General features: G+C 50.2%; 1 protein-coding gene across 1 annotated transcript in view; it reads left to right on the forward strand.

Moving 5' to 3' along the window:
- Nucleotides 1-25,386, forward strand: part of LOC122381275 — a 78,032-nt gene that overhangs the window by 9,317 nt on the left and 43,329 nt on the right. Inside the window, exons 2-3 of the mRNA XM_043365265.1 lie at nt 10,043-10,162; nt 16,132-16,272. Of these exons, the coding sequence (XP_043221200.1) occupies nt 10,043-10,162; nt 16,132-16,272 (261 nt within the window). The remainder of the gene's footprint in view (nt 1-10,042; nt 10,163-16,131; nt 16,273-25,386) is intronic.

Raw genomic sequence — 25,386 nt, forward strand, 5'->3', positions numbered from 1 at the left:
AATTACCCACTACATTGTTTTTGAAAATGTCTTCCGTTTCGGCACACATTAAGGTTTTTGAATACGTTTCTTTGTCGTCGTGATATTTTAACCAAACCAAGAGAAACCAGATAGAAACTGCGAAATCATACAAAATCTTTTCAAGGCTCTTCAGATAGAATAAGTACACTGAGCGACCCCATTTCTCAATGCATTGCTCATCCACCGACGATTTTTCACTTCCTATACGCCAAGAGTGCCAATCGGTCGCCCGCGTCAATACCCGGGACGCGTGGCAGCAGCCTCCGTACGAACTATGACCGGCTGTAGAGTGCCACCGCCCTGTCCAATCACTTTCTGAGCCTGTTTGAGGCGACGCGGCCCGTGAAATAGCCGTATAACTCTTGTGACGCCCCGGGGTAGCGGCAGGGACACGGGCGGGTATACGCTGCTGCCGGCCGGCGGCTGGTGGGGTAGGATAGTGTGGGTGCTTAGATGATGGGGCAAGTGATGTTTCATAAATAATTCGGTTAACTGGGTCATGGGACACAGTTGGATAGTGTGTTTGTGTGATGTGAGATGGCTGGGTGGCCAATTAGTATCAATAATACATTTGCTGAGCGATTTTTTTTGCATAGCGGAATTTAGCGCATATTATCAGGCACAGTTGACAGGTTAACATTTATATTTTCTTAAATTGTTGAAGTTAAAACACCAATGCTATATGAAGCCAAACGTAAGGACCATCCTATGTTGAACAATATTCTTCAGGCTACGTGCGTTTAGCTCAGCTGGGTACAGTGATTTCCAAGGCCTCTTCGGAGCTATCTGAAACGGTTTCCGCGGGTAATGGGGTCTGAGCTCTATTAAGCATAAATTGAAGTTAATTTGCATGTTACACGCCTGTGCCTTTAAAGGCACGGTTAATTTGGTTCCGGAACGGCACTTGCGCAGCAATATTGAAGCCGTTCCATCCTCTTATTTTACCTCCTGACTTCGATCGGAGGAACGTCTCGGGAAAAGGAGTAACTGTTTCGGCTTTTACAAAATGCAAACATGGGCTCCGGCGTTTTTCATCAGTGAAAGAACATTCTGAGCGTACCATATCTCTTAAAAAAAAAAACTCTAGAAAATACGACATGGATAGGTGCTGATAATTAACTTAACACTCAGGTTAATTAATAGTAATATATTTTTATAATATATGTAATGTTAATAAACGCCTAATGGCTGATTAGGTCACATCCGTCACCTGTGCTTGCTTTTCTCCTGGAGCTGTGCCTATGAACTGACTGAAATAATGCAAACAACGTTTCTAATGAAGGCACGTTGCCAACTGGGCTCTCCTAAATAGATTCTGGCGTGGTTAGAAGTTGTTCACAGTTTAAAACAGCATGCGAGCAATAGTTCTACCATGAATTCAGATGATGAAGCTTCGCAGATTGCGTCATGTTTCCATGCCAGACAACCGTCAAAGTTAGTAGTCTGGCAAACTATTAGCTTCCGCGAATAATATTGGAATAATACCAAGAATACATGTAATACATGTAGAATGTAGATGCTATCAGAACTGCCGGTGTTGTTTCAAGCTGAAGCCACTCTTATGGCCTATTATTTTCCATGTGCGTTGGTACTCTCGTCGCTGCAGCGGCTCACGTGGCTTTGAGCTCTTTTTCCCCGGGACTTTATCGAATTTTTACTCCCCTGCATGGATTTTGCTGGTTTTCTTATTGTCGACTATTTTTTACTAATTCCAATGTTGGACGAAGTTATGGACGCCGAATGGCCTTTGTCATCGAGACCTCGTTAAAGTCATACTATCACATCATTTTGTGTGTTCTTGTCTTTGACATGCTCGGAGCTTACGGCATGTCGCCTTCATATCCACCAACCCGTCCCTCACAATATCCTGTCTCTGTCCTTGTTCACCGCCTCGGCAGCGCAATATTATTACCAGCCTGCGACAGGCAGATAGCCCTCTGCGACACTGACAGGTCTCACACGGGATGACAGGTCTCACACGGGGATGACAGTTCTCACACGCTTGGTGACAGTTCCGGAATGGACCGTCGATATTGAGCATTTCCGACTTTGGGCGTCTCTCGATGTGACTGGTGGACGCCCTATCAGCCGCGCCGGAAATTGTCCGCTCGACGTCACGTCTTCGGCTCGCCTCAGGCTCGGGACCTGTATGCCATTGTTGTCAGGGCCGTGGATGTAGAATAGTCGCTTAGTGTTAACGGTTCTGAATGCGGAAGACGCTGCAAGAAGGGTAGAAGTTTAAGAGCAATGTGGTAATGTATTTTGCTGGCCCCTATTTGTGTTACAACAGATATGAGAGCTTTATGTATAATTTGCATGAATAGATATGCGATACCATTATTCATACTCGGGGCTGGTATTAACTAGAAACCATTTTGGACCGTGAAGAAAATAATGAGCTTTTCCATTTCTGACTTTGTTCAACCTTCAATCGACCAACTAGCTTTCCATTTCTTTGGGGAGCTAGTGTCTTCGTTGAGAATGGTAAAAGTCGTGGTAAAAGATTGCCATCGACAGCCAACGCCGACCAGAACAATTTACCGTGAGTGGCCGGGAATTTATGTCGCTTGGAATGAGACAAGTCTGAAAGGATAAGTCATTACTGGGGGGCCATTTCTGTGTTGTGGAATGGTGTTGTGGAATGGTGGCAACAGAAATCCAACTCGCAGGCTTGCAGGCCCCTGCGATGACTACGCGGAAAATAGTCTTGTCTTTTGTCTGGATATATGCCAAAGAACAAGCTAAAACAGATCGTTTACATTACATACCTACCGGTGACAGTTCATTAGCTAAGGTTTAAACTTCTTACTCAATATCATAAATTCGATGATCAAAATAGCTAGGTATCAGTTATGTTAAACGGATCTAGGCTAACATTGAGGCTGGAATTTGATCACTGTCGTAAATTGAATTTCAGCTCATCGATGGTTGCACCTCTCCACTTGACCAGCTGGTCGGAAAGTTCACTGCTACTTTGTAGCTCCCTGCTTGACATCATGTTGGCTGCATGCTTGACAGATTTTACTGACGTAAATCGCACCCGGTTTCTGCAGTTTGCATTGCCAACATGACATTCTTTGTGAGTCGCTCGGCTCCGTGCAGTGGTCGCAGCCGGCACGGTACACCGTGCGAAAATGTGTGCATTGTACTGTGCAAGCAGTGTGTCACCTGGTGCAGGATGCACGTGCACAGTGTGCGCGGCGTTCCAGCTGGTAACCGCTCCATGTGAACCTTTCTCGTCAGATTTGTGTGGAAGGGTGAATAGTGAGCGGTTGGAGACGACAAGCTTCAGCTGGCATTGAGCTAGGTTGGAGAGTAATGGGGCATGTGAGCAGAGGACGATTGAAAATGCGATGGACGAAGGATTGAAGGTATTTGGAGGAAGGGAAGTGAGGATTGCTTGAAACGCAACAAAAAAGAACTGAAGAACGCGATATCACGACAATTGAGTGTACTGGGCTGTCAGTTGGTGAAGGCGAAAAAGGCTAAAAGATAACGCTGGCATCTATTTGTGCCTGCACCCAGCTGTGTTTTTTTTTTCTGTTGACGACAGTAATGTGTATGAATGGCTGGCACTCTGGCGCTGAATCTGTTAGCGCCCGATGGGGAGATGAAAATCGATGCGCACAGAGCGCAGCTAACACCCTGGCGAGTATTAATTGAACGGTAGTGCTGAAACCAGACTGAAAAGGTGCCATAGTAACGCCCTTGTATCAACGCCCTTAGCAAGTGAACGAAGTGTTGAACGAACTGGCTTGAATTTTTTAGAACGCTGTTAATTTATGTACGTACCTACATTCTACAATTATGTATGCTTCTGGAATTCGCTTAAAATGGGTCCTTTTACCTGTCCTGCGACGATTTGTATTGACATTCAGTCCCCGGAAGGAGGAATGATGGTCACGCTCCATGACCCTTATCCCGGGAGGCCGTAGGGTAAGAATACCCTCAGGTGCCGAGGGAACGAAAGTCGAAACCTTACATGTGTAAAAGTTATTTCATGTTATCTTCCGCACCCAATGTAGGACACTCCCCATTGCTGAGTTCATGACTGGGTTATGCGTATCTGCCTTTCGGTCACGTGGAGCAAGTTTCCGAGGTGCTTGGCGTGTCATCTGAACAAGCATCTGACCTTTGTGCACTGATGTTTGCCCGTTGTTTTATATATTATCGGTATACATTGCTCTCTTCGGAGAGGTCGGCGGCTTTCACACGGTTACAATCAGCTGCTGTTTACTCTGAACTTATGTGACCTGTGTTGTTATCCAGTGACTTATCCAGCAGCTAAAGCTACCAGGTAACCACACTCCCCCTTTTCCGTTTTCTATTGTCCTCCGTCTGCTATCGACCGTCATTCAGTCTGATTTAGCCCCAAAACTTAGTCCTTAGACATCCACATTTGCTTCAAAACACATGCTAAATAAAAATGATAACGCATGCACTGATCAGGCATTGGCTGAGAGCAGCCCCCGTTCACGAGCTCCAGAATACTTTTAACGTGACGTCACCACGGCGGTAGAATCTTCCTTCACCCATAGGCATGCATGCATATTTCATCATTTTTCGAGCGAGCTGGAGAAAAAAAAAACAAGGATTATGTGTCATCAAAAGTTGTACCAATGTAACAATTAGTTCGCCTCATTACGATAAATGGGGCTGCAACTAAATAACTAGGACTATATCGAGCCAAAATCAGCAATTCAACTGACCCCTTGATTTGAACGTGAAGGATTTCCCCTGATGACGTCACCACGGCGCCTGTGAACCAACCTGAGTAGTAAAGGAATCTTGGCTGAGAGGTCTGATAGCTTTCATCTCTTTCCCAAAAATAGAAATGAAAAGTAAGAATACCCTCGTATTATAAATACGTTTCTTATTTTCAGGATATATTCAAATCTCGTTGAACAGTCGTAGAGCTTTGCGAGGTTTCTATTTCGGTCTCCGTCACTTTACCTCTAGTGGTGTTTCATGGCAGCCCCTCAACCTGACATACGAGCTGCACTTTATGGTGAAATTCTGAACAAGTCGACGTTAATCTGCATTAAACGAGGCGGTAAATAACGTCTAAGCTCCAACTACAGGGAGCAGGCTATTCTTGCCTCGCTTGCTCGGTTATCACTCTTGATTAATTCTATGAACGAAGATAGCGCAATATGTGAAGCCGTTTACTCGAGCTCCGATGAACTCAGCGTCTTGAAAGTGATGTTTGCAATAACTCTGCACTTGCATAAACCCGGCATTCATGTCGGCTCACTTATATGTATTGTCGTAAAGGCGGAACGTTATATGCGGTTTGCTCAGTCATCACTCACACTCAGCCAGTTTCATTTCTGGAGTCACAAACCTTATTTTTGTATGGGTACGTAATATCGTGCCACTGAACATTGCTCGAAGTCCGCTTCATTTGCATGCATTATGCAAGATTGTCACAACGTCTGTCGTACATTTGATGTGTGTGACTGGTATCAGCAGCCATGCTTGAGACCGTCGTGGGGAGGATCAAACTGTCTGATAGCAACGCTCAGTTGTATGTTCACTACGGTCCTAAGCTTGTGTGGTGCGTGCGATAATAAGCCACTGCAGGCTCTGTTGTACTTATCTTTTGTCGCGTCTGAACACCAGTTAGACGATGGCCCTGTCACCCTTCAGGTATTTAGTTCAGCGCGGCAATGTGAACCTTTGATCAACACAAACTAAAAACATTACCCCTCGACGGCGAGTGCCCGTAACAGAGACAGCGGAACTGCTCAGGTGCCGTGTTCGTTCGTGCTGACACCACCTGCAGCCTGTAACGTTTATCACACCGGGCTGGTGGCCCCAGCTGACCGAAAAACTGGCCACTCTACCGCCGACGCCGTCTACCACCGCCGCCCCGCCGACGCCGTCTACCACCGCCGCCCCGCCGCCGTCCGCCGTTGTTGCCGTCGTCGCCGCCGACCACCGTCGTCCCACCGCAGACGCCATGTGGCTGACGTCTCGTGCACCCACCGGCTGGCACACACACGTGAGGCGTGCACTGACGCTCACTGGAGACCCGGCGCAGGGCTGTTAGATGGTCGACGGTTGGCGGCATTCTCTTTGCCAGCGGTGGGTTTTCTGCATTGCGGTCGAGTGCTTATCGCTACTGTAACCTAATAAAAACAACCCCATCTGTGTAGTGTGTACCATATGTGAGTGCGCATGCCAGACGGCTTTTGCCGAAATGGTCGTTATCAAGCTCTGCCTAGCCCACAATAATGAGAGTGCTAGTGCTCTCTTTAGCGACCCTCCCCCCTCCCCCTCCTCCAGGCTATTTCACCTCACACCTGAATCATTGCCACTCTTCCTGTTCCACGTCTCCCACTCCTTGCGCTACAACTTCTTGTCGGCCCATTTCAACTCTATCCCATCCCCCGTCTCCGCTCCGCTCCCCCTGTCCTCCCCCTCCAACCCTCTCCCCTCTCCCCAAGACAGCGGCGGCGTCCCCGGCGTAACCCGCCCCATATCTGGAGCGGTGCCACCCTTTTCGGCGCCGGCGAGTGGCCCAGTTTGCCCAGGGGCGCCCTGGGCACACTCGGCACGGCGTCGTCTCTCTTCTGTCGTGTGAACAGACCCTTTGCGTGTCGGCGCGCCGTCGGCACCGTTTGTTGACACGCCGCGGCCGGCCCAAGTGGCGGCGGCGCGGCGGCGGCAGGTACTGTCGCGTCTCGGACGACGCCGGCCGACGGCGGACGCGCTTTGGGCCGCTGCCAGGCCATAGGCGCCCGGTGACGGAATTAGTTAGAATCAACACGGAGCCGCCGCGGCGGTGAGGGCGGCGGCGGTGGCGGTGCCAGTGGTGAGGAGCGCGCCGTCGAGACGGGACGCTCCGCAGAGTGAGGACGGTGACGTGATGTGAGGTCCCGTGTGTGCATGTGACGTTAGGTGGCGGTCGTTAGTGTGGAGAAGTGAAGACGTGGACGTGAGGCGACCGAGCCATGCGCGAACGGCTCGCGATGGAGCACAGTGGATGTGGTTCCGAGCTGATAAGCCGGCTACGGTGGAAAGTGCAGTGAAAAGGGCTCACTGTTTCCAATATTGCCTACCACGTGGCCAGAGCTCTGACTGGGCTGGTCAGGTATCAGTCCCACAGGCGCACTCCACCATCTCTCCCTCCATTACCGACTGCAGCGCTCTCCGGTCTGGCTCTCCTATAGAACCGGGCACACCATTTCGTCTGCAGCGCGCCTGTGGCGGCGGCAGCGGCCGCGCAGCGACGCGATAAGGACCTCATCAGCGCTCCGTTTTGCCGCTGCCTCCGGCGGCATTGTGCCGTCTTTTTGACGCCACTATTCCGCTGACTCAAAGCGACCGCCAGAAGTGGCTGCCAATAAAAGTTATTCGCCGCCGCGCTGTGGCTCGGCTCGGCTGCGGAGAGAGGGAGACTCCACAGCGCAGCCGGCGCACCGCTGTCGAGCACAACGGAAACTGGCCGAGTCTTTATTAGCATTCGTCGTGAGAAATTAGTTTTGTCGAAGAAAGGACGACGCTGGGACGCCGGGAGAATAGTTTGGAACTCGACCGGAGGATAATTAATTGAGGGATGTCGGCGGCGACTGGGCTCGAACCGAGGCAGCTGCTGCCCCAGTCGGACTGCTGAGACGAACAGGCAAGAACAAGGCATTGTGGAAAAGGAAATCGTTCATCTGTGGCGTAACACATCTACCATGGAGCAGCAAGCGAAGAAGATTATCAGACAGAACGTGCAGGCGTGTTGGAATCTGACGTGGCGGAACAAAAAGAAACCAAGGTTAGTATTTGGCTACTGCTGGTTACATGGTGCAAAAGGATCGATTACTTCCAAGTAACCTTGCCTTTATTGCGTTCTAAGTCAAGCTGTTTGCGTAGTAGTCCGTAGAACTGGAAGGTTACATGCTGGCGCATTTTCGATGGTTCACTTCGCTCTGTCAGTTAGTGTCTATCTACTTGTGGCCCATACGTCAGAGTCCTGCCTTAAAAGCGGATCTTTTTGTCACCAGCCTGTTATTTCATTCGACTGGTTGGCTTCTGAGCCGTTAGACGACCCCATTCAGGCATTTTCACGTTAAACAGAAGCTCTCAAACCAAACATTCAAGTCACCGCATAGAAATGCGACCCGTCTATTTCTAGCTCATTTCGGACTGCATTTATGCGGCGCCGTCCCCGCTCACCCCGCCACTGCGCATTTCGGAGCACCGCGTACTGCGACTTTCCTAGTTTGGATCCGTGCGAAGCCCGCCTCCGCGAACCTGGCGTCGCTCAGGGCGGCGCTGCTCGTGATGTGAAGGTAACGAGCTGATAGCAGATTGGCGCCGTTCACAGTTTCCGAGCCCCGTGAGCCGCTCAAAGTTTGCCCATGTAATCGGCCTCGTTCGGCGGTTTAATGGAACGGCGTTACACGCTCAACTCGCTCCTGTTCGGTTGAGCGGTGTCGGCATTGGTTAGAGCAGGGCAGGGCTTAGACGTGGCAAGATGACGGGACCGAGGGAAAGGAAGATAAATGACAAGTAGCGTTTGTTTAGAGTTCGGTAATTAGTTAGAAGAGGAAGCGAATAATTTCATCGGAGCTGGGAGCTTGGGATGATGCGAGGTGCGAGGGAAAAGGATGCATTCAGCAATCGGATAACGGTATTTCACTCCAGTTAGTTGAACTGTCGAAGAGAAAATTGCGTTACTCATGCTGTAAATCAGCCAAATGGACATCCACTGCGGTGTGTCGAGGGTCGCTAACTGGACTAGTTGGTTAGTTAGTTCCGCGGCAATAAACTGTAACTTGGGAGTCTGGGGAGACGGACAGACTCCATCGGCAGCGTTCACGGTTCTTCGGGGAGCCATGTTTCTTGGTTAATACCGGCAGCGTAACTAGTGAATTAGCTGTTAAGTTCATCTGATCCGGCCGCTAGCTCTGCGCGCGGTCCGGTCTTCGGCAGCGTTCTATGGTGTGTGCCGGGTTGGGGCGCTTTTGTTTCTCTTTGGTTGAAGCTCATTTTGAATCCTAGCTATGGATGTCGCAAGAGCAGGATATTTTCCGTGTCACTATGGTTTGTGATGGCCGTGCGTATAAGTTTGCCAGGTTATTTGAACAATTAAGACCTAATGAGCTGCCGCTTCAGATTTGATATAAAAGTTTTGTCTTTGCCAGCTCACTTTAATCGACGCTCCGGAGTACTGTAATTGTATCAGGCACTTCCAGTGGCAACTTTTATAACGCATTAATCTGTTAAAAGCCACTGTTTTTTCTACTTATCAGTCTGATCAATCCACACTGACTTCAACAATAAGTAAAAATCCGCGAAGATTATCTCTCTTTTCACATCACCTTTTCATTGCTCCTCACGATGATGCCAATAATTATTCCCTTACTTATGGCCTTTGAGGCTGTCAAGACACCATCTGCACTGTCACCAGCACCACCGACACTGCTGTCACCAGCACCACTGACACCGGGCGTCACCTACACCACCTGGCGTCACCAGCCGGTGACACCGGCGACTCCCAGGCCCGTCACCGGTCCATTACGCCCCGGTGTCGCCCGTTGACTGACCCCTCAGCCGTGACGGTACGACAAGCGGCCACGGCGCCGTGGCATGCGCCGCAGATCGAGCAGAAACGGGCGGGCGGAAAGAACGCAGCCGCTGTGCTTGTGGATGGGGGAAAGTGTTTACTGATATGGTGGCTTCAAATATGTTTGTAGTCTTTAAAAAAAAAACTAAGAAGTTCTCGGAAAAGAGCTGTCAGAGCTTTAAGAGCTGTTATTTGCTGTACTCGTATAGTTATTTGATCGCTAGTGTGTAGATAGCAGTGCTCACTGCTCAGTGTTCATTGCAAGGCTTAGGGCTGCAAGAGCCCTGGTCAATCGAAAGTTGCTCTGATCATTCCATGAGTGCACCATTTTCATCATGAACAGTGCGCCGTGCAGCTAGCTAACCCATACCTCAGTCAATTTCAGGGAACTCTCTTCCTACCCTTCTCAGAGATGAGTGAGCGGCCAACTAACTATTTGCCCTCTCTGTTGTGTTTCAGTCACGTGAAGAGGACGTCGTCATGGCTGCCGCCTCTGGAGAGCTGGCGACCGGGCGACAGCGGCCTGCCCTACGGCTGGGAGATGGCTGTCGACCACGAGGGCAAAACATACTTCATCAAGTAAGGACGATCGGGAACTGTATGACACTGCGTGGACCTTTTCTCTGATTTATTTAGTTTGTGTTGAATAGCCTTTACGGCTTACGCCATAGTTATTTTGATTCTTTAACATGCTGTATTTCCTTGCAGCTGCATTTATTTTCATTCCCATGACTAACTATATACAATAAATCACTGTGTGGCTTTTCAATTTTACTAAGTAGCCTTCGTCTGGTACGAATGTTTGACCTGGGACCAATCAGCCACTTACCATTGTGAAAGTCGGCACTTTCCGTGTCGGTCAGTGCGGAGTCAACCCTCGCGGGACTGTCCAGCCGCCATAAAATCAGACAGAGTGTCTAATTTGCCTGGGCAAATTGGGACGTAAATTCTGCGACAGCCACGTAGCGTTGTCCGTCGCTCGGACGAAGGTATCTGGCGCTCATCAGAGAGCTGAGCTGACCCGGCTGAACCGGCGGAATGCTGGCTGAGCTGCTGCAGCCAGGGGTCAGGTCAGGTCTGATGGGAATGGCGTCAGCATACTGTGCTGCCGAGATTGACAAATCGGGCGAATGTTCCACGAGGAAGCTCCTTGAAGCGCCGTTAAATCATGCTCGTACTGCGACGGGTTGTGCTTCACTTCAGGTACAGACCAGGATGTTCTAAATGATGCATTTTAGTTAGATACATTTATTCATATTTCATTGCATATTCTAAAGAATGTGTAACAGCGTGTCGCCGCTTTTTGTTATTGCTAAAGCCCTGAAGACTTATCTAGTAAATAAAGGAAACGTTAAGAAAAGTTGGTAAATCTTTCTTTGACGTGACCCACGGATCACTTGTATGTGACAATCCGTTCGTCCAAACTCAAGCAAGAGTTCTAGGATAATGCATAACAACTCAGTTTATTAATCTTTTTTTTTCTTCTTCAAAAGTTACTTAGCTGGTAGGTCTGCAACGCGTTCATGATGACCGATTCCATTCCATTCCATTCCAGAATGTTTGTTGCGCATCGACAACCTATAAGTAAAACGATCGGAAAATGAACATGAATAACAGAGATAAAGCAAAATAATATAAGAGTGGTGCAAAAGCACATTGTGCTTGACTCTAGGCACCACCTCTTGTAACATAATCAGATAGACATCATAAACATAAAACAACATGAACATAGCCTTCAGATCAACGTCGAATATAACATAAACATACAACGTAATGAAGGTAACGTAGCGTATTGAAACAAAACTACCACTGCCGCCGCCACGACAGGCCACCGACCCAACCCGCGCTGACGTCACTCAGCCCACCGGGGACGCCGCCCACAAAACTGAATGAGGTAGGTAAATTAATAGGTAAATCTGTGCGAACGAAGCAAGAAATTTTGGAAATGCATAGCCACCGCACGACAGTCCCCGCCGCCAAGATCGTCGCCATGCAAAAGAACACGTAATAACCGTGTAGTTGACATTTGACCAAAATTTTCGCCAAAAATTTGCAACATGTCCCGGTAAAGTTCCTGTCTCTGCAAATTGTAGTTGGGACACGCGAGAATGAAATGATGAATATTTTCTGTTTCAAAGCCACAAGCACATTCAGGTGTATCGTGCCTTTGTATTTGAAATAAATGTGAATTTAGTTGTGACATTTGCATTCGTAGCCTAGAATGGAAAATATTGCCCATTTTAGTGCCAATTTTGTAAAAGGGAGAAGGCCCAGGCACCCCCAGTCGCCTCGAGATCTCTCGTTGAAAGGAACGAGGAGGAAGGGATCGGATGGATTCGGGAAGCTGGTTCCAGGATTTGCCTGTTGAGGGGAAAAAGGACTTCTGGAAGGATGTGGTTCGGTTGGGAGGCATGGTGTGTGTGTTGGAGTTGCGTAGTGTTCTGCCGGTGTTTTCTGCACGTGTTTCTGGCATGATCATCGTGATATAATTTGGCGTTTGGTGTCTTGGATTAGTGAATGTATGATATAAAGTGAGTTTGTGTATTTGTCGTCTTACAGTCAGTTTGTCCCAGCCCAAGTCTTGTAGAAGTTTTTCGGTTGACGTCCTGAACATAGCCCCCGTCACAAGTCTCCCTGCTCTGTTTTGTAGCGTGTCAAGTCGGGCAGCGTCTTGTATTGTTATGTGTCCGTCATATATTGTGTCACAGTAGTCAAAGTAAGGTCTTATATACGTCTTGTAAATTTGGTCGAGAATGGGCCTTGGTATGTAACGTGCAATGGAGTAGAGTGGACTGAGTGATTTGTGTACCTTGTTGCATATTGCATTGACGTGTTGGTGGAAGCGTAGGTCCTTAGAAAGTGTCAAGCCAAGGTGAGTATGAGTTTTATGAATGGGTACGTTTGCGCCCTCGAAAGTGAGCTTTGGTGGTGTGTACTGATGTCTGTGTGAAAATGTTTGTTGGATGGTCTTCGTAGCGTTGAATGTAATTGCCCATTCTCGACCATATTTGTGGATTTCGTTGAGGTCTTGTTGTAGTGATAGCTGTACCGATGCATCGTAACGCTCGATTTCCGATTCCGCGCTTGTCTCTGACCACCACCGCCACCGCTGCTCGCCGCCGGTGCGCCGGATGTCGTCAACAGCTGTACGCAGCTGCTGCGCCGCTCACTAAAATAACGCGCCGCATTCGCCGCCGCCAGGTGATGAGCGCGGCGTGCTGCGGCGCACAGTGACGTACTGCGGCGCACAGTGGCGTGGGACGGCTTGGGTCGTGGCTGAACAGCTCACAGCCTGGTAGACATGGGCATATATTTTGACTATACGAACAAAACACGTAAGCACAAGCAGTTGACTTACATTGGTACAAAATTATAATTAGGTACTGAGTTATTTTACGTATTCAGTGATGTTTACATCGGGTTCTGAATTCGACGAACAAGATGGGAAAAGTTTAAGCGCTGGGCAGGAGCAGCTGCTTGCGAAAGGATCAATGGTCGTATCGCATATCCTGTGACATTTCGTGATTTTCCATTCCCGGTCTCTGGATTTAGTACTGAGGCTATTGGAGGTTTGGAATGTTTAATACTGGGGCCGTTGAGTGTTTACTCTCGTTGCTATGGAGTTTATGTTGGCTGGGATTGGTTTGGACACGTGAGTGCCTCTGAATCGTGGCTGTTATTAAACCGGCGACATGGTTCCGCTCGCTGATCAGGCCGGTATGATCGTTGTGATCGGTAGGATGGTATACTTTACTTTTTTGTCCTAAGTTAGCAGAATTGCATAACGATCACGCATCTGTAGGTGCGCATCGAATAGGCATCTGATCGACACGGCGCCAGTGCGATATTTCTTGGAGGGAAGAATGACGCCGTTTGAGACGCATTCGAGGCTCCTGCTGATTCGAGGCTCCTGCTCCTGCTGAAAAGACGTGGCTAACTGAATTGGTTACACAGTTATGCCGTAGTTTCATCGAAATATACTTGACTCTCGGTGTAATGTTGTTCTTGCAACAATGAACAATTAGTTAAGAGAAAGTTTTGAGACATTCAGAAGGCTTTCCCTTCCTGCCTTTCTGCCTCCCTCCCTATTTTTCTCTATCTATCTATATTTCTCTCTCTCTCTCTCTCTCTCTCTCTCTCTCTCTCTCTCTCTCTCTCTCTCTCTCTCTCTCTCTCTCTCTCTCTCTCTCTCTCTCTCTCTCCCCTCCTTTTTCTTTCTTTATGTATCTTCATTTCTCTCCCTACTATCTTTCTCTTCCCCGGCGAAATATGATTATCAGTCGCCGTGCCCATGCCCTCAGTATCGTCGCCTGTTTCCCACATCTTCCCTGGTCATTTCTCCCCGGTGGCTCGTCTAGGTCCGCCTTATTTCGTTGGGCACGACCATCTCCACGGCCGCCCTCCGTTCATGTGCCTGTTTTAATCCGGGCCGACGACGCAGCCGCCGGCCGCCGGCTCCAATTTACGATAACGCCAGCGGTGAGCTACGCCGACACAAAATTAAACAGGCCGGCCACTGCCCGCGGCAAAAGGTCAGGACATGTCGGTAGCAGTGGCCGCGGCGAGCTCTCCATGAGAAGCGCCGTAGCCTGGCGCTACTTCGCCGCGGCCGTTTTTGCTACCGCTGCCGCCTGCGGTCCGGCCGGCATGCTGTGCCGCAGCGCACGGCTGGGCGCCTGCTCGGTAGACTGTGCCGCGGGGCTCGGTTCGCTGCCGCCAGCCGGCGCGGGCGGGCGGGCAGACGGGAGGAAGACGGGTCGGATGTTCCCGCTGCCGGGTGGTCTGTATCAACTGACGGTGTGTTTGTAGGCCCGCGGTGAGCCACTGTGTGTGGGCTCAGCGATCTCGGTGGCTGAGGACGGCAGGGAACTCCGACCAGAGAGTGCAGTGACTCGAGACGGAGCGGATAACACCCTCCGAGTGCGCGGCTTGGGGTGGAATGTGACGTGCTGGGTCGGTACATCTGTGTGGAGGAAAGTATGACGGTAAACGGTGCAATACGGTCGTCCGAGACCGGCTGTTTTCGACTCGCCATCGGAGATCGCTCGATGTTTTGGTAAGAAATGGGTCTTCTGCTAGTAGCCTGCCTATAGTCTGTCATTTTATCAACGAGGCATATTCTCGAATGCTACCGCGCTGTTTGAGGCTGACGAAAGCATTATGGAAGTTCCCGCTATTCGTGTGTTGTATGGAAAATCAAAATTGGCAGAGGAAATGCCACTTTGCATTTGACGCGATGCGCTCTGTCAGCATCTAGGCCACATCGTTTCAGGTTTTCCTCGACTTTCGTCGTCCTCGTAGAATCAAGCAACGGATTTTGCACACCGATCTCGCACCATATGTAGAGATCGAGTAGTGCGCGTGGCGTGTCCGAGACGTATGTGGCGCGCGTGGGACGTGCGGTGGCGCGGTCCGGCCAGCTGATGGATGGCCAGCGGGGAAGGCGATGGTGGCCGCCCGGTGCCGCCAGCCCTGATGGAGCGATCAGTCCCACCTTAGTGCCTCACAAATCACAGCTATACCGACGCCAATGTCGGAGTGACGCACAGAATCGTACAGAATCCTGTGTGCATAGTAGCATACGATACCTATAGATTTTACAGTGCTTCGAGCATTTCATGTTTTATCCGTTTTTTATCCCATGATTAGTACAAAATGTTACCGGCGTCAAATAGTGAATACGATTTTAATGGACAATCTCAGCCATATGCAGTACTGTATGTCATCTATGTAGTTCTGTCACTTCTTGACCCATGCACTAACTATTTGGGCATCCAGGTCAAGGACGACGCGTCTTCTGACCGAGAATACTTATGTTGCTTTATTCGGAACTCTCAAACAAGCTATCGATTGCGCGAACTTTGAGGTTATTGGTCCGCTGGGAGTTACTGCCGAAGTTTTTTGCTTGGTCGCACTTCACATTCCAGTGACTATCAGCGCAAAACGCTCATATTTTACTTATACCTAACGAAGCGTGCCTGAATATGGTATCCGCTCGATCGGGATGTATTCCGTCTGAATAAACTTGGCTCCGAAATGTGTCAGCCAATTTCGCTTGTCGGTGACAATCAGGCCCGGCTAAAACCCTCTCATGATGCCACCGGGCGGCGTTCTTCCGACCGAGCGAGCACCGGCGGCAGTCCGTTAGGGTGCCGCAGACTGCCTAATGGCTGAGTAAATGGCCATTGCCGGCGCCCGGCGCCCGCTTGAGTGGCTCCTAATCACCATTGTCACATCCCATTGACGGCGCGCTGGCTTTGTGTGCGGTCTCCGCGCGAGACAGACCGGCTCACCACCCGTGCCAGCCGTCACACGGCGCACGACGCAGGCCAAATAATATGCAGACATGTTCGAACTCCTGCCTTTCCCGGAATTAAGCACCATGTATTGTAAATTTTTGTATACATTATTGCGAGCTGTCTGACACGGCCGGTTGGAGATCATGAAGTTTTGCACTTCTAGGACTTCTTCCTTGTTGATGGATCTGAACCGTCTATACCCTCCGGCGCCAACTTTTATCTCTTAGCTAACCCATGATCGTTTTTCAGCCACCTGAACCGCACCACGACCTACGAGGACCCTCGTCAGGAGGAGGAGCCTCCACCGGAGCCCCGGCAGGTCACCCTCCACCGGCACCCCGAGCTGGGCTTCGGCTTTGTGGCCGGTAGCGAGAAACCGGTCATAGTCAGGTGAGTGACACAGGGGTGTTACTGGGGAGATGACCCGGGGATGGGGCTGTTCCGGCGGGGTTGGTGATGTCTCGGTTAGGGCTACTTTGTGAGTGAAGGATTGTGTTAAATGAGAAATATGGAACGGTGAGAGGATGAGTGAGGGGTGAGACAGTCATCTTCCGCAGTGGCATAGCGATGTTTTTACCGAACCCACCGCTCCGCCGTTCGGCTGCATACAGTGCATTAAGTGCAGCTGCGAGTTTGTTCGATGCAGCATAATGTTGTTGACTCTTCAGAGACAATGGTCGGAGAAAAGCTCGAATCCTGTTTGGCATTGTATCGCTGTGAAGCATCCTTAGAATATTCACGCAGTTTTATTGTCCGCACCGTTTTCTACTTGTCTGTGTCGAGCCGAACGCAAACACTTCTCTCACTCGCGAGGGATTTCACCAAGGAACTCACATTTATTTGAATAGATCTCTCGACCATCATGCAGCGTGATTGAATTCGAGCTCGGCTGGCTTTTAAAGTACCGTTTCGTCAACCGCTTCCTTTACCCTGCTGCACGCATTTTCCGAGTCGCTCAGCAGCGCGCGTCTCAAGATTCGTTTCCTGGAAACACCAAGAACGACATTGCTCCTGTGCTTTTACGTTGCATGTCAGCCTGTCAGATCATCGAGCCGAAATCGGCGCTGAGATGTGGTTGGGCGTGGTTCAGAGATTATGTGATTCCCGACTTTCCAATGATGAGTCTGTATCGACCTGCTTCCGATCCGGATCACTGATCCTGTGATTGTGTTGGTCTCTGACTTGTCGATTGGCGAGATTAGGGCAATACAGATATTTTGGACAGGACTCAGGCGTCCGCAGCATCAATGATCCTAATATGTACACACGCTTTTCATGTTCATAGCGTTAACTTGTACGTGGTACGCTACACTAAGACTAATGCGGGCTTTTTATCTGATCTTTTGCTTTTTATACTCCTGGAAATGAAATAATTATATTAAAGGTGTTTGATAAAACCATTAAAACTGATAAACACACACATTGAATGTGATGGCAGAAAGGCTGAAGAATTGCTTTAAAATGCCGGTTTTACTGCCGAGTATCAAGAGTCTATGGTGCTGAAGTATGATGATGGCCAGCAATAGCAATATTCAGTGAAAGTGATCTCTGATGCCATTTTCCACTATATGTCTGCGGTTTTAGATTTTTCTCGGCAGCCACTTCATATTCGGCTCCATGCTTTATGATGCCATGAGCTCCATGTGTCGACCACGGAGCAGACGCACCACGGAACAGTCTGTTGTGTCTAGTTGTATCGTTCCGCTACCGATGCCAATAGATCACCTGATGGGGCACAGACCATGGAACCCCCCCCCCCCCCCGACTACCCCTCTTTGCGCCGCTGCTGCCGCCGTTCCGTCGTCTCCAAACAGATTGCTCTCCTTGCGACTGCGTGTGAAACAGATGAGCGCGGCTCGCTTTCATGAGTTGAAAACTGGCGTACGAAAAGAACGCATAGCGCTTTGTCTTTGCCAACTGGACTAAGGCATGCTGGACCTGTCTTCACTTCTAGCTTCACTCTTGTGTTTCTGTTTGCAAACCGGTTACATGCGGCGCAGTCTTTCGGGTTGGTCCGGCTCTCGTTTTATATGCGGCTGCTGATCCGCTCGACCTACCATGAGCCACAGCCGGCGTCCAATCCCCCTGACCCCCGGCCTGTGATCTGACCTCAGATTCGGACCTGATCCATGGCATAAGCTCCGACCCCTGACCTTTTCCTTATCTGATTTTCCCTGACGGGTCTGATAAATGCGCGGCCGGTGTGGTTCTTTCAGCTCCAGTGGGTCATTTCGTGTTACCTGCCCGTATCTCTGTTGTCGATTTATCGACTCGATTCGGTGTGCAGCGATACAGTCATCGATTGCATTATGTCTCCAGACAGGAATACATTCCTGTTATCGTTAGTAGGGGAGAACGGGGCCAGTTGAAACACGGGGTCAGATGAAACATGGCTTTATTTTCAACAATATGCAACATATGACGTTGCCGACACCACTGCGCATCCGCGCTCGACCACTTCCTTTGTCAACGGCGTTTGGGCGGCAAACGGACGGTAATTTTGATTTGACACTTGTTTTTGTGTTTTTGAGGGGCGTTTGGGAGAAATCGTTTTTATGAATATTTTGTGATATCTCATATACCTTTGTTTGCTGAAAGAAAAAATCCTGGCTCCGGAATAACACCTTATTTGGCCCTTCATTCAGCATGATGCCGTCCCTCCAGCTCGTTTGACATGTGCTTTACGGCGAGTGCGAGATGGCGGGAGCGGATGGGGTCAATTGAAACGCTTCTCTGAGGGTCAGTTGAAACAGGGCCAAAGGCCGTTTCAATGGACCCCGGTGACCTTTGCAATGGTTATTGTTCAGGGGCTGTAAACATTAAAGGAAATAGTCCACCTTTGAAATGAGCTTTTAAACTGAAATAGTAGTTTAATAGAGCTCAATTTTTGACCCCTTTTTCTCCAGCCTTTTGCTTGAAAGCACAATATAGCCTGAGATATTTCTCATTTTTCTCATCCGCCCATTTTACCATAGTCTATGTACTTTATGTCACCTATTATGAGGAACTTTGCACTTTTAGCTTTCCAACGACCTATTGAATGTAGCATTTGGAAAAGTAAACCGGACAAAATATCTCCTTAAGAAAGTGGCCTTAAAGAGGAAACATCCCGTTGTTAAGGATAGGTGCAATTGACCCCATGGGCTGGTTCAATTGACCCTCGCATCGGGGTCATTTGAAACGGGCGTAGAGCTGTTTTATAAGCATGCGTTTGGCAGCAAAATATGTTTGAAACATAATTTTACATGTCTTAAAATAAAGCCAAAAGAGCATATTTTTTCATGGCATTGTGCATTTTTCGATATGACAACTAGACCTCGCTGTGCATGTCAATATATAAAAAGTGGTTCAACTGGCCCCGCTCTCCCCTATGACGGATGGTGGCGCCCGTACCTGGCACGACCTCACGACGGAACTCGTGTGGGGCACTGGGGCAGGTGTCGCGAGCGGCGTGTCGTATACGACATTGGTGGGCCAAGGGCGACAGCAGCTCCCGCACCGGGATGAATGGTGAATGAGTGGTATAAAAATGGATATATTTAGAGCTCATTTTGCTTTATTTATTTGTCGTGATTATCGTTGGTTGGAAACATAAATGTAAGGAGATCTGATGTTGCCATGATAGGCAAGTGTGCTTCATTTTGATGTCATATTATGTTTATGAATAAATATAATATTTGATAGATTGTTTCGCCGAAGTTCCCATCTATAAGCACCTTTCTGGGGCTATTCTGAACAGCCGTCTGCTAGCTCCGACCTGCGCGAGGCCCCCGGTGCCTGCCCTCATTGTCTGTCGATTGAAGTGTCCGACAACCGGCCGGGCTCGGCCCTCCCTCGAGAGCCCTGCAGCAATCAGCACTGCCCGGTGACCGGGTGACCTGGCACCCCCGGGAGGCGACATACTGAGTGGCCGGACACTGCCCTGATGAGAAGCGCGCCGGTGCAGACGGTGCCTGTGATTATTTTCCCAGAGGTGTTGCCGTCGGCCGACACACCAGACTCAAGGGCAGGGAGGAGGTGGGTAGGGTTGAGTCCAGAACATGTGTCGGAAGCGAGGGGTTGAAGGACGATTTCCGTTTCCTGTCTCTTCACACGTGCCGTCGTGAGTTCCAGCACCGTCTCTCCACGTAAATCCTCGGGTCCGGCATTCTTAGGCGCGGGCACTGGCGGAGTTTCGCAGTGGATCTGTTGGAATGCTGGTGGGAGCACAAGCGGCGACCCTGCATGGGGTACTTGTCCGGAAGTCTGGCGTTGCGTCTCCTGAGGGTCCCGATCGGGTTGATCGGGATCGCTCGGGGTCACGGAGTTCTCGGCGAGGTCAGGCAGAGACAGGGGAATGGCGACCCAACGGACTGGGACGAACGAGTTCAGGCAGGTCAGATGGGACAAGCAGGGGTCCGCCAGTTCAGGGGCGCCAGCAAAACAGTAATGACGAGTCTTTCGTTTTGGTCGCTGTCCGCATCGGGAATTTATTTCAGCTGGATTCATTTTGCCAATGCCGCCTATCTTCTTTGCTGACCCGCTTCAGGTCTAGGGGTGATCTAGACTCAAGTCACCTCTCAGCTCCCTCTCTCCTGTCCTCTTTTTTCCTCTGCTCTAAACTGCTCTCTCTCTCTCTCTCTCTCTCTCTCTCTCTCTCTCTCTCTCTCTCTCTCTCTCTCTCTCTCTCTCTCTCTCTCTCTCTCTCTCTCTCTCTCTCTCTCTCTCTCTCTCTCTCTCTCTCTCTCTCTCTCTCTCCTTTACTCTACTCAGCAGCCCACGCCCTCCAAACACCTCCGCCCTCTCTCCCGGGCGGCTCCGATCCTCTGCCGTCGCCGGCGACCCGGGCCGGATGGGCTCGTCGTAAACCTGTGCGGCGCTGAACGACGACATCGACGTCCGACGAGCGTTCGAGTGGCCAGACAAGACCGGAATCAGCGCGCCGAGGGTGCTCGGATGGCCGCCGAGCGCGTCGCGTCTGTCGCTGATGTGTCGCTTCTGCCTCTGATGCTCCGGAATTGGCCACAGTGGGCGGCCTGTCGCGGTCCCTTGGGCACATCAGTCACCGGGTCTGAGAGCGTGAGCCCCGGGACCGACGGCAAACGACTCGTATCATTTCTGGACAGCCGACCGTGGCCGGCACACTGGCCGTAATGATCGTGTCGTGTGGCTAAAAATAGTTAGGATGGAACGTTTTGGCGTGGGGTGCCGGTTTGAAGGATACCGATGCGTTTGAACATATTGCTTAGTTCTTTTCGTTGCACCATATTACAAAGAAGTCCGAAATTTTAGTGTTTGCGCCCTAGATGATGGTGAGGTCTTTTTGTACACGAACTGTTCCCCAATAAATATCTTATTTTTTTAACTTTATAAATGAAAATAGCTTCCGTTTCATCTTTCTTCTATGTGCTGTATTATCTTTGGACGTGGCTTTGCCAGAAACTTTGCAAACATCAGCCTTTATTTACCAGCAGATGTTTGCTTATTTACGTTGTGAAGAAATAATCACCTGCTTTTTCTTCTTAACTTAACACAGGATTTTTCTTTTTAACTTTGATTCCTCCCTTGACGTGCGCGCAGTCGACTGCAGCAGAAATTAATTTACTGTAGCCTAATGGAAATGCCCACGGGCGCGGCCGTCGCAAATGGTTTTCATCTTAAATGATGGCATTATTCCGAGGTAATTAATTGTCGGTGCGTGAGCGTTAAGCTTGTTATTTTGCCGTGGCTGCTGCAGCGCCGCCGGCTGCCGGCAGTCGCCCTGTTTTGTGTGGCACTGCGAGAAACACCTCCCGTAGGAACCCCTGTGTGCTAGTTTGTTCATTTTTCAAGAGGAATTTCGTCCCCATTTCATAGTGATTTTATGTTTTGTTCCATTTTACTCGCCTTTATCCTATAAGATTACAATTAAAAACGCTGCGTTCTTTACCCTAATTGGCGCAAATAACCGGAGCTTGTTTCTCTCGATATGTACGGGTCTCGCGAGATCAAGCGGTAGGTTTTGCACTTTTACATTTCCGGTTATATCTCAGAAACTAATCGATCTACGATGAAGCAATTTTACACGATCATGGCCGGCTTGTTACCCAACAAGTCGATCGCATCTTCAACACTTAAAAGCTTAAGACGTCGAAGATATAGCCTGAAGTATGTACACTAAATTTTCTAGGTGCAAAACCTACCGCTAAAACCCGCGAGACCTGTACGTTTTCACGCGCAAAGCTTATTCGCGGTCAGTCTCATCTTTTTTTAACTTTCGGCAACGCCGCTGTCGCTCCGTGGGAACTTTGAGGTTTTCTAATTAATAACCGACATTAGACGCGTCTCTCCATAGTAGCCGTGACAGCCATTTTAACGTGACTAGCTGGGCTTGTTGGCGCATTCTCGGCTGCGAGTCGCGGCGGCTCGCGTCTGTCGGCGGCAGGCTGTAATAGCCTGTCAGGCCGACCAGCAACGGCAGACACAGCGCTTTTTGTCGGCTCATCTCTGCAGCCAGCTCCGCCTCCTCATTTACCCTCCTCTGCCCGCCGGGTTCCGATCCTCTCTCCGTTTATAGTAGGCTTCTTTGGTTTTTGTATGGTGCACTGATCATGCAATGACGCTGTGTCAGTGGTGTTATTTGATTATGGTATACCTACTTCCTCAGATGTTGCACATTATTAGCTTGTTCGGATATGCCTCTTGTGTAGCTCTGTGGGTTTTATTTCTTTTCCGTTTCTTCTTTTCATGCCTCTCCATTTACCTCCTCAGTGTTCCTCGGTCTACGCCAGCTGTTGCCATTGGGCAAGCTTTGAAACGGCCCGGCATTCCTCAACGTGACATAGGTTTCCGGCCACGTGTTTTCTGAGACGTGCGGCTCGTGCCGACACCCCTCCCTCGCACCCCCTCCCCTCCGCGGCCGCCCTCATGTCTGGCCCCGTGTCACCCTCCCCTCCCCTTCCGTCGCCTCCCGCTGAGCATCTGACGACCCGCTTCCCTCCCCCTCCCCCAGCTGCCCTTCCCAGCTTGTTTGTGTCAAATCCCGGCCAGCGCTGATGGACAATAGCTGACGGCCGGGACGCTGATGATGCACGGCGGATATTAGGCGGAAGCCGGCGGCCTAAAGAGGCGACACAAAGCGTGACGGTCTTCTGTGGCAGCGGGGCGGGATTAGACCCGCTGCGGGACTGATTTCTGTCGTGTCCCCAGAGACATAGTCCTGAGGAAGTTGAGGAACACATACTGCTGGAATTTGTCCTGAATTTAGGGTAGCGAATCAGTGTGAGCTGCTGATATTGGCTTTAATTGGTTAGTGTGAATCGGTCTTTAATCTCGGGGGCCTTGGTTCTGTGCGCCCTGAAGGCGGTTCCGGCTACACCTCGCCGGCCAGTTGGTCGGAGGACTGCGGTGGTAACAGGAAATGTGCCAGCAAACAGACTGAAATCGACGGCCGCAGAACGCCGCGAAGAAAAACACAACTGAAAACTGAAAAGTTTTCGGTGCCGCCGGATCGTGTGGCGCGTTTGGTAGGTCGTGACTGACACAATGAGCGCAGCAGTTAGTTCGTACTTGCTGAAGCTTTTTGCGCTGGATGGGTAGTTGCAAGTTGAGCTCTACGTAGTTAAGTTTGAAGCAAAGTTGCTGGCATTGAGCAGTGAGATAGCTTCCTTTTGCGCAGCTTGTGAGACTCCAGTACGTCTGCTTCGTTTGATAAAACTTTTTGATCCGTCGTATTTCAAGCTGTTCGTTTGCTCATTACATTTATCACGCAGTCAGCTTTGTAGCATACAGATGCTCAAGCATCTGAAGCTAAAGTACGCAGAAAGCGGGCCTGTCCAGTACACATAGAGCACAGCACTGCAGGAAATGAAATAAGGAAAATCCACACTTGCCTCAAAGAAGATACCACCAATACACAGCCCGCACTCTATGATTATGTGGCGAAAAAAATGCAAACGGGAACGCTGACCTGGTTTTCACCACAACCAACCAACCAACCAACCTACACGGAAACTTCGGCAGGCAGTGATTCCGTACTAAGCCCACCCGCGGGTCACTATACCATCGATTCCGAGTGCTGCAATATTGGCTCGGTTTCCGGTATGAATTACCGTATCGCTGACGTGCCGTAGTCGCTCGCGGAACGGCGTGGCTCGCGGAACGGCGCGTCTCGCGGAGCGGAGCGGAAGCGGGCCACCAGATGTGGTGAGCGCCCGGGCCAGTCGGTAACGGGCTGAGCCACTGGGCTCGGACAGGCGAGCAGCAGGTGGGCGTGATCAGGTTCCGGTGAAGACTGACCGTGCTCCAAATTTAGAGCGCCTGACGTCCAGGGAACTGACTAGGTTCATACGAAATGAGAAGCCAAGCTTATCATGGATCGATCTTCAACCGGGAGAGAATTCAGTGCTCCAGCGGCCATTGTTCTCAGACTGTAGTAGGTACTTACATGTTTGATATGTCTCATAATAAATGCGCTATACTACAGTACATATGTTAGCTCACGCCCTTCTGACCCCAATTCATAATTTTCCTAACTTCGATTTACCGTACCCGATTTTATCAACAGTATATGAGTATCAGTTCTATGAGAGTGCGCGATGTCCGCGTGGCGAAAAAGTTGCCCGTCCAGGGTCACGATCGCAGTAATGCAATTGCCATCGTCTGGGCGGCTGCGGTGGAGCAATCCTGACGCCGTCCCGTTCCGCCCCTGTCGGAGCCATCCCGGCGGCGGCACGAGGCGCGTTTTTCGTCGGCGGCGCGCTTTTTCAGGCGGCCGAAATTGCGGCGCCGATAACCGCCGGACATCTGTCTGCGCCGCAGCCGCCGCCGCCGCGTCACGAACGACGCGGCCGCGCCGGTATCGCCGCGGCGGAGCTAGTTCAACATCTGTCGGACCGACAGCGAGTGTGTAAACAGGGTGGTGATGGCAGAGACGGACGGACGACGGGCGAACGGTGGTCGAACGGCGGAGGAATGGGCTGCGAACGCTCTTTGGGAGAACGAGAACGGTTCAGGGCAGCCTGGCTGGAACGATAGAGAGCGAAAACGGGTGGAAGGTGGCTGCAAGTGGCAGATCTATCCAATGTTTTGATATAGAGATGATTGGTGTCCTAGCCAGCGTTCGGTGAGGAAGAAATCGTGAAGGTTCAGAGCAGGGAGTGGATCCGTTGCGGAGGATCTATTGCGAAAGATCTGTTGCGGAGGATCCGTTATCTTGAGGATCCGTTGCGAGTTTGGAGTGAAGATGAGCCGATCAGTGAGGGTTGTGGTCGGGGCTTATGGCTGTGTTCACCCGGTGTGATGCCGCGCGGGGTCGTTGGTGCGTTTCCCGTCGGTCGATGTCCGCACTTTCACGGCGGTGGTGTATTCACTCATGCAATGAGAGGGAAAGTGCGGGATGGTCGTGTCAGACGCCCAGTACATCGTCGAAATGGTGCCGCGATTGGTATTCCATGTAAATCAAGCGCTGGAACGCCAGTTATCCCTTCGGCGTACAATATCAACAATAGATTGCATTATTTTAACACTTCGTCACCACCGTCATCA

This window comes from Amphibalanus amphitrite, unplaced genomic scaffold, assembly GCF_019059575.1.
Source record: "Amphibalanus amphitrite isolate SeventyFive unplaced genomic scaffold, NRLGWU_Aamphi_draft 000117F_arrow, whole genome shotgun sequence".
In the NCBI taxonomy this organism is placed as follows: domain Eukaryota; kingdom Metazoa; phylum Arthropoda; class Thecostraca; order Balanomorpha; family Balanidae; genus Amphibalanus; species Amphibalanus amphitrite.